The sequence below is a fragment of the Mugil cephalus genome, chromosome 6 (assembly GCF_022458985.1).
Source record: "Mugil cephalus isolate CIBA_MC_2020 chromosome 6, CIBA_Mcephalus_1.1, whole genome shotgun sequence".
Taxonomy (NCBI): Eukaryota; Metazoa; Chordata; class Actinopteri; order Mugiliformes; family Mugilidae; genus Mugil; species Mugil cephalus.
Window position 1 is genome coordinate 7,770,703 of NC_061775.1, and position 10,252 is coordinate 7,780,954.

Here is a 10,252-nt window from a genome sequence, read left to right on the forward strand (position 1 = left end):
ATTACATTGCCGAGATCTTGGGAACAAACAACATCGGGGGCAGGAAACACAAGCACCCTGATAGATAACAGGCATACCGTCAAAACAACCGAAACACAGAGCTCAACGTGCTACTCATAAATAAAAGGTTGAGGTTGGCAATACGAGCCACCTACAAAATGATCTAAACGACTAAAATATTATAAAAAATTATGACATTTAAGCAGCACAATAGTTTAATTAACTGCAGGTAATTGAGGCACAGCGTGGACCTGTCCAATGAAATAATGGGCTGCCTCTAATTATAGTCTGGTGCTCTGTTTCACTTAGTCAAATTAAAGCCTCTATCACTAGTGATAGTTTGGAGCATTATTATATCATAAAAAAAAGCTAAAATGATCCCAATTATTAGAATGCACTTTAAACACACCAAATAAAATGGATAATAAGGTCCTGACACAGCAAACCAAAGTGCAAATTGCTGACAGAGACGGACGGAGGCCAACGGAAGCCGAATGTGGTGTCGCCTGATGTCACCTGTGTCTGGGCCAGAACGCTGCACTTGGACACACCGCAGAGACCACAGCCAGTGGCCGAGTAGCATCTACAGTCTGATCTGCAAACTAAGAGTAAAAAAACTCTCCATGCCAGCAGGTGATTGTGAGCCAGGACTACTGAGGGCATATTAACTGTAGCTTGTAGCTGGCCTCTCCAGAATCCTGCTGATCAGTTGGTCTTCACTCTCTTCACTCCAGATGGCCATGTTGTTCAAAAGAGATGAAAAAAAAGAGACTTCTGTTTGCGTCCTCTGATTTTCTTGCTTTCACTTCTTGTCTCATTGTATCAACATGTTTGTGACAAAAACGTGTGGCACCAATGGCTTGAAATATACTCTTGATTTGGTGGGTCATGCCTCTCCGGCTAAGCTGAACAGTGCATTTGCAAACAGTTCCACCGTTGAAACTGAGTGAAACCCTCAATAAATCATTAGATTTCAGCATGTATGCAAATTATAGCCCAAAACCTAAATATTGACAAATTTGCTTCCCTGCCTTTGAGGCAGCCATTGCTTGCCTTTCTTTTCAGCACGCATTATGTAGGTGTGAGTATTTGTCAGTGAGGCACCCTGAGGCAGCTACATGAAAGATTCTCAACAGATGCTACACTTGAGTGCGTTCGCCTGCCACCAAAGAGACACTAGATCCTGTCACATCGATCTTACATACATTAAGGCATTAACGCGCGCATGCAGGTTGTCACGCGCATTCACGTTTTTCTCTGTGGTGTTATGTGGCTAAGTGTTTTATTTCTCAAACATTATGCCAAGGAGTGAGTAATACATGGAGCCTGTTACAAGACGCCGTAAAGGACTGACACCAATAAGCAGCTCTGTTGTGATACCGCCGCCGTTTATTCGTGTGTGTGTGCAGGAGGCCAGTGTTTCCAAGTGAGAGATGAAGAGAGCTGAGAGCCAGAAGTGGTCCATTTTTTAGGACAACATGTACGGAGCTGCCTCTTATTTAATGAAACATGTTGGAGAAACTAACCATTAAAACTTGCCCCAGTGCCTTTACTCACACACAGCCTCTTTCCGTCACAGTTATTGGGGCCATTGGAAAGTTTCCAGTTATTAGAGGGGGGAAGAAGAAAGTTTAGAGTTCATTAACCTGCTGTATCCCTGCATGTGTGTCTTTCCCCATTACAATAACACACACACACACACACACACACACACACACACACTCTACTTAGCACGTAGAACTTTGCCCAGATGACATAAGCGTTTAAATAATTAAGACATTCTGACCCCATTATATCTTTCCAATTAAAAGCACAAAGGATATGCCATTAGTTCTGCAAAGAAAGAATTATAGGAAGTCTCTGTCCCTTTATAGCTCTGTGTTACGTGTGCACAGAGACAAACTCAGTGCACACGTAACAACAGTGGCTGTTTGCAGGACAATTTATTGCATTCAGCTTGTCAGAGAAAACCAAAACGACCCTCATCATTTGAGTGTACCTTTTTCTCTCTGCTTCCCACTCCCTTAAACACCAGCACTTCTAAATAAATTTTGTAACTCTGTCTTGTGTGTTTTATAAAACAAATTGGGGCACTCTGGGAGAAGCATTGCTTCCATTCCCCTGGTATCCAGTGAAATCCCTTAAAGGATTCACAATGTGGACATAATGAGGAGTCTTGGCTCGGCCTTCCTCAGATGGCTCTCTCGTGTTCTTCATTTACAAAGGCTGCTGCCTGGAGACTCATTTAAACGTGAGTCTGCAGTGTTTTGGGGCAGTCAGATAGATGAACAAAAGAGCTACCAAACCTCAGGTGGAAACACAGCTCAACCTCACCAGAGAAGTGGTGTACCGTGTGAATTCATTAACGTGAGGAATTACAGTATAATTAGCATCTCCCTTCATTTGTTCATTTCCCTTATTTCCTAATAGACTGGAAGTGGCCTACACATGCTCCCATTTTTTTAGGTGATTTGTCAACGTACCATCAGGTCATTTTACAAACTGTCCAAATCTGGAAAAACTACCAAGCTTCCCATCCCAACCCAACAGACCTGTATTGTTAGCATTTTGTTAGCATTGAGAAAACAAATACACAGTAATCACTGGAAAGATTCCTATGTTTACAACATAAAGCAAAGAGAGTGTATATTACTGGACAGCACAAGGTGGATGGAAACTACAATCACCGCGTTACTGGAGCTTCCAACTGTCTTAACAAAACAAAACGCTGTACCACTATCAACTTTGCTACAAGTCATGCTCAGGGCAGTTACTAGGAATTCTGGGCCCCCTGAAAGAATATTGGCGTGGACCTCTCTACCCCAGCATTTTTCATTTAAACTTGTTTTATATAACTATGTATTATGATGATGTTTTTCTTCCTTTTCAGTGTTCTTGTAATGTAATAGACCCAATTTGTCTTCTTTTTTTGGATTAACCACTCAACAATGAGTCAGAGTATTATTATGTAACTTATGTATTTTGAGTTGTCTTATTCACATTTCTCTGATTTGCATGCTATGGTATACATAACTGCTGAGGGTGAGGGTCTGCTGCTGGGTCCAACTCAGACGAAACAGTCGCTGCTGATTCTGGAGCAGCAGAACATAAAGGTTTATTGTTCCATTATATATTTCATTTTATAAAAATGAAATATTATGTTTTGTGAAAAAACTGATGAAGAACTAACCTAGTCTTGAAATCCAAAAAAAAAACAAAAAAACAAATAGGCTTCTCGGCACCGTAGCTCTAGGCAGTGTGACCCTTGTCAGGCAACAAATATTAAAACCATGCCAAAGTCAGTGAAAACTGTTCAGAATTCTAAATTATCTTTCTACTATATTTAACTTTTTTTTTTTTTTTTTTTTTTTTTTTTTTTTGCATTAGGCTTTTCAAATGTCCCACCGATAACAAAATTTTACAAGGCTACATTTGAACACATGATAATAAAGCAATTGTTCCTTGCCTGATGCGCATAATTACTGAGAGTAACTTGAATGCACCATAGTACAATTCAATGCAGCCTTGTAACTGAGTGGGTGCTTATGCTTTACTGGGGCACTGAGATAATATCACAGAGATAATATGTGTGAAACATACAGTCCGCTGCAGATAGCCTCCAAATTAGTAACGTTCAGTTAGCTACACTAGGAATTGTTGCTCTACAATGAACTAGGGACTAGGGATCCAGAGTGTAGCCTGCCTATGACCCAATGACAGCTAAGCCCTGATGTCCTGGGTCTCTGCTCTGCTGCTCCTACTCCTGGCCTCCCACTGAAGTTTTTTCTGGTTTCCTGATTTGCATTTTTTGGACAGTCATCATCTTAATTGATCTTCCTCTGCCTGCTTGAGTTTGCTCACTAACTTAATTCACATGACTTAGAACGAACCATGGACCAAACTATTTTTAAGAAGGGGCCAAGGGGGTTATAGAAATTAAAATAATGTTAAAATTAAAATTAAAATATTGTGTGACTTTGTGGCTTTATTTTAGCTCGGATTCCCTAATATATTAGTTAGGTTTATGTATAATTTAGTCATAGAGGGCTGTGTGTGGGCCATAATGTGCTGTGGGCCCTTGTCATCATCTCTCCCCTCTATATGATGGCGCTGGTTGTGCTAGTACCACGACTAGTGCAGGGTTGTCATCTCCTGCTGGGAGATTGTGAAACAGACATATTATCATATCAAAAATTTTAATTGGATGGGATATTCAGATCAGAATAGTAAAACAAACAATATCCTGAAAGCCATGACGGAGCTCAGGACTCAGTCGTAACGAGTGATCCTAAAATTGTGGCTCTGTGTGTGACAGCTTTCCAATAGTTGATATTCTCCCCAATGGGCAACATGAGAATTATAAATAGACCTATTAAAATGAATAAAAAAAAACTCTTTGGCTTCATGTGGCTTCTGCTGTATGAAACTGCAGGTATTTAATAGGGGCCGAGGAAAGAAAGAATCACATAGCTGTGATGTTTGTGATTTTGGAAGGGACTTTGTGTGTGGCCCTAGTGTTGGGCTGAACCTCTGTCGCCTCATTAGTTATTAGACCTTGGTGGCCACAGGGATCACATAGCTGTCTGGGATGTTTATGTCGGTTCTAATCTGCCTAATACCAGATGTTTGCCCTGCTTTGAGATCTTCTCCTATTTGTTTGGGGGAAAGTGTAGAATTGTCAAACTGAATTAACATTGGGGTATAATTTACAGTGTTGCAGGTGCAGACTTTGACGTGTGAGGGCTAAAACAGAGCGCTTGTTCAATACAGCATAGCATTTTAAAAACTGGCTCTGGCTGACATGAGAGATCCATGTATGTTTGTTTTTTGTGGCATTTCTGCTCAATAAAACACATGATAAACATCATATATATATTTCTTGCTATGATTTACAGTGCTACTTGGCTGCAGACTCCTGTTATTACAGACGTAGTGTGTTTGCTATCAACCATAAAAATGCCATTATCCAACTCCTAACTCAAGCTGTATACTCAAGGTAATGTAATCATTTCGAGTGAATGCACTTAAAGTCGTCTGGTTACTTCTTTAATTGTGTTAGCTCTCACTTTACTGCTATACGGTGCTACTTATGATGTGAGAGAAAAAAAATGACTAATGTAAATCCTATAAATCACTTGAAACCAGTCCTCCTAATTCCTCTACGTCACCCGTCATTCCTCCCACCCACCATATGTTCCTCTTTTGGCGAATGGACAACCCTTTTCCCTCTATCTGATTTTATGGAGGAGGAAAATGATGGCCAAATCCAGCAATGGTGGCAATTCATCTTTACCCTTCACCTCTGTGTATCTCCACATCACTGGCCCAATCATTACATTCGGCCTATAAATAAATTCCTGAGCTGTCGCAAAACGAAGGGAGCTGCCAGCATGGGTATTGGTGGCAGGGAGCTGAAAGGAGGAAGACAAGTCAAAGGAATAACAATAAGCCCAATATTCATTGTTGCTAAGGTAGGAGAGAAGTGGAGGCAAAGCAGGTAGATTCAGACACCGAGACAACGGCTGAGACAGACAGCGAAAGGAAACATGACTGGCTAAAAGCCTGAAGTGGGATGGTCAAGAGGGGGAATAAATGAAAAATAAATGTATAAGTTGCGCTGGCAGATTTTCCGAGTGTTGAGTCAACACTAAAAAATATTGCTGCTGAAAACAGAGTTACTAAATTAAGCTGTGACTTCGAAAGTATGCAGGCTTTTGCGCCGAGGTATTTCCAGTCCCTGCTCCCTCCTCACGGAGGACATTATTTGGCTGAATAAATCACGCAAACACACAGGCCCCGAATTCGCCCTTTGCGTTATACTCATCTGAACTTTCAGAAGCTGTAGAGGCAGGAGGGAGCTACGGCGCCAAGGCCTCGCCACCACAGAACCCCAGACAATATTTACAGGTTACAGGAACTTTTTTCTTCTCTTGCGATTATTATTATTATTATTATTGTTGTTATTATTATTAAGAACCACCGATTCATAGCTGATGTTTCCTCATGGGTGAATTTGTTACTCTGTAAAAACACCGGCGTGTGAGTTGTGCTTCTTGTGGCTTCTTGCAGCCAGTAGCGCATTAAAACAGCAGGATTGTTGCATGTTGAGAATTTCATGCATTAACCTAATGGGCTTCTGCTCCCCTCCGGCAAATATATTATGTACAATTTTTCTATAATTATATCAGATCATTTAACAGCTTCATCACACAGTTGTCTCTCGAGTTTTATGAATCATGGAGCTTGCAGCGCCAGGCAGCGATTATCTCCATGTAACTAATATCCGTTAACGAAATCCTCATCTAGCTTTTGCTTTGCCTGAAACTTCAACAGCTGCTGGCGACGATATTTATTTATCATTTTAGAACGAATTATGAACCACGGATTGATGTAATAAGGAATAAACTGCAACCTAAACTACAACCATTAAGTATGTTTACATGCTCACACACATGCATGATGATAGAAGCTGTATATTGAGTTACTTTAATTGACTGCCTTAATTGAGTGCAAGGCAGCTCCAGTCAAGCTGCAGAGATCTGAGAACTTGACGACTGGGACAAAGCCTCTTGGGTGATGGTTAATCAGGCAGCCTCAGATGTCAACACATAGGGAGAAGAATGCAAATGAAGGTGCAAAGACTGAAATTATATATGTTACTGAAAAGACTAAAATAAGCTCCTGGAATTGATTTAATTTGAAGGCACATGAACTGATTATATGGCAATAACGTGGGGATGGTGAAATAGAAAGGTGTATACCAGTATACATGACAGGAACTTTAGGCTTCATAAGCAACACATAATGTGTTATTTATGTGCATTAATGAGGAACCAAGACAATACCATTCAATCCCATCCTTATATTTATAATGTACCGAAGAAGAAATTGTTGTTTCCACCTGAGTGACAACACACTTGGATTACCGTAGATCAGCCAGAAGCAAAAACAGCAAGGGCAGAAAGCATGTGGGCATTCACACAGTAATCCTGCCATTTAGCACCATTGTGTGCCCCTCAAGGGGTTTGACAGGCACCATTATTCCTGTGCTTTTTTGTGTGCTTTTTGGGTGTGTCCACGCCTTAACGTGGATTAGTATGGGTCAAGGGCTGCAGATTAATTAAAGGCCATATGCCACTGGTAGAGAGTGACAAAAATTAGTAATGCACGCTATAATGTCGCTGGATTGTCTTTTTCTATTTCTTGGCGGCATCCATATTTTCTCTGAGCTTCATATAATATCCTTGATAAAATTCTGTGGCCTTTCTCCTTTGATTTTGATCTACCTCAGAACAGTCTGCGTCATGTGGCTGTACATCAGCCATAAAAACTCAGACGGCCGTGCCTCGGCTATCTACCTGCTATCGTTAAGCTGTTAAAAACCTTGCTTGTGAAAATACAAAATCAAAACGGCCACCTTTTAGTTTTATCTCATTGCTTTCTGTTATCTGTGCAGCGGTTATTTCAGTGTAGTTTTGCTCCGGTGGTTTGATCATTATGATCTTATTTGAGCTGCATTTTCTGTGTCACAAACTGGATCTCAGTTTTACTCGGAGTGCTTTCCAGAACCACTGTCATTTTGAATCTAAAAGCAGTCCAGACTGAGCAGCCAATATCCACTTTGTCTGTACGTGTGCATTAATGTCAAAGGTTGGGAAAAACTGCTCACCTGCATTAAAATATAGAGTACACCAGCACTCTCAGGTCAACCACATAGAAACTATTTCTCTGTTTATGTCTCCAATTCTCCTGATATTCACAAAGTAAAATCAGTGTCAGCCAGGAGGAGAGCCTCTCCACGGCAACCTTCGACTGCATAACGAAGTGATTTCACAACTCATTTACAATGACATGGAATCATAAGATTGGTTGGTGCTATGCCTGACGATGGCAAATTAAACTTGGGTCACCAATTCCATAATATCTGTAATTCAATTAGAGGGTTTGCTGGAGTGGATAGGCACAGCGAAGAGACATCGTGGCCAACCAGTGTAGAGGTGTCCTGGGGCGAACCGAGGTAGAGCATTTCCTCGGGCATCCTAGTAATTACCTTCAGCATCATCACCGGTTGGTGACTTAAATAATTGATTCCCCTCATCATTCCTTCCGATCTCATTATCTTATTAAAGCCTGAAACTGGCTGCAAAATTAGCATAGAGGCTTATTTTGAGTCACTATAAACCTGCCAGCCGATGTCTTCTTTCTCATTCTGTTCAGTGATTTAAAAGCAGTCATTACAGCGTGGAAGGAGAGCAGAAAAAGAACTGTTGAATTCAGAGGAGCATCATAGGAGAAATAGAACAGAGTAAAAATAGAACAGAATACAATAGAAAAGAATAGGGCAGGTGCCTACCTGAGGTAACGCAGGGGTTCTATGGTTTCAGCTTCTGCCTCAGCTGAGCTGTGGTTCATCTTGTCCATCTGTTTTCACCCGGCACGAGTCGTCAAATATGAGAAAGGATGAGCTGTGCCGCTCTGAGGAAACACTTCCGCCTCTTCTCTCTGACTCTGATTCAGTAAACACTGTGTCTGCCTCTAGACCGAGAATCTAAAAGGGAAAGGGCTTCCTCCCTCTGTATTTCTCTCCACGGCACTCGATTGGTTCAGACGCTGGAAAGTAATTACTGGCTGCTACACACACTCTGAATCTTGCCTCTGTGTCGCTGCCTCTCCTCCCTGTGTCTCTCCCACCGTGGCCCCGGCTCATTCTCTGATAAAACCAGCTGGCTCAGTGTATCAGCTGCGCTCACCGGGAAATCCAACCAATTAAGAATCAGGAGGCATGGTGCTCGTCGACTGATTGGCTCAGGCTGGTCAGTCATCTAGGGTGCACCCCCTCCTCCCCCAAATTCGCACGCACACACTCACACACACACACACACACACACACACACACACACACACACACATTCTTGGTGGTAGCAAAAGGATCCCTTGATGTAGAATCTAGAGCGAGTGAGGAAACCCTCAAGTGCTCAGTGAATCATAAACACTAACACCTTTCATATGATGGTGGGAGATAAATGAAGCCCATTACCTTAACTGAGATAATAACACTATATTACTTGAGTGGGTACATAGCAGCAATTCATAGCTCTGGCACAACTGATAAATTATATGAGCAAGGCTACAATGGACCTAAAATGACAGGCTCATCATATGGAACAGTTGAGGAAATGTGGGTTGAAAAAGCTCTCATTAAAACCTAAACATATGCACGCAGTAGCACACAGAGAGGATATGTATAGCTGCACCACAAAGAGAACCTGGGGCTGCAGAGGAATGAGGCTTATAAATGGGTCATGGTTATGAACAATAGCCCACTTTCTTCTTTAAAGATCTCCGCTTCTTTTCCTCTCTCTGCTTTGCTTGTGGCCGCTCCTCCCTGCTCAGCTAAACCATGGAAGCCCTTTGGTCTTCTATAACACATTAAGGTGGAAAAAACAAGCGGTCTTGTGTTTTTTTTCCAGGCTACGTAAATGTACCTGATACATTAAAATCCTCCAAGGAGAACTGATGGCAAACATACAAGAGGTGCAAGGAATGTTGGTAAATTCTGCCACCTATGGGTTATAGATGACCGCTGCAGCAATTGCACATAAAAGCAACAGAGGAGATTGAGAAAAAGAATGGAATAAAAAATAAATAAAATACGTTAAATACCCCAGCATGTGTATGTGTATGCCCCGACACATGACATGGATGCCAGTATGCCGTGAGTCACTATTTGATCTCGGCATCTGACTTTGTGTCCACTGAAGTGCTGCGCGCGGGTAAACAAAATGTAGCATATGTTACACATCCAGTGTTAAGATATGAACACTATGAAGCCATCGTTCAACCACTATAATCTGGTGCTACTCCTCGTGCCTCCAAAACAGTTGTGACTCATCAGAGATTGGACATGTGTCTTCTAAGGATGTCCTGTGGTGTCTGGAAACAGAATGTTGTTAGTGGTCATCTGGGTCCTATGGGTTGAGGGGAGGGTCCTCTGTGGATCATCCCACAGATACTTGATCAGCGTGGTATTTTTTATTTTTTTTGAGTTGTTCCTGTTTTTGTGTATGTGTCTGTGTCAGGCTGCATACTGCTGGTGATGACTGCTGCCATGAAGGAGTATCAGTATGTTTACATGCACGTGAAAAAACAAAACAAATTATTGCCTTAATCCAACTTTAACTGGACAACATAAGTGCATGTAAACACGGTACTAAAATCGTAGTTCTCCTTATCTCCATATCCGATAAACACC

General features: G+C 41.6%; 1 protein-coding gene across 1 annotated transcript in view; it reads right to left on the reverse strand.

Annotated features, from left to right (window-relative positions):
• Window positions 1-8,720, reverse strand: part of yjefn3 (YjeF N-terminal domain containing 3) — a 40,101-nt gene extending 31,381 nt beyond the window's left edge. Inside the window, exon 1 of the mRNA XM_047588200.1 lies at window positions 8,354-8,720. Coding sequence (XP_047444156.1) covers window positions 8,354-8,421 — 68 coding nt within the window. The 5' untranslated portion in view covers window positions 8,422-8,720. The remainder of the gene's footprint in view (window positions 1-8,353) is intronic.
• Between the last annotated feature and the right edge of the window lie 1,532 nt (window positions 8,721-10,252).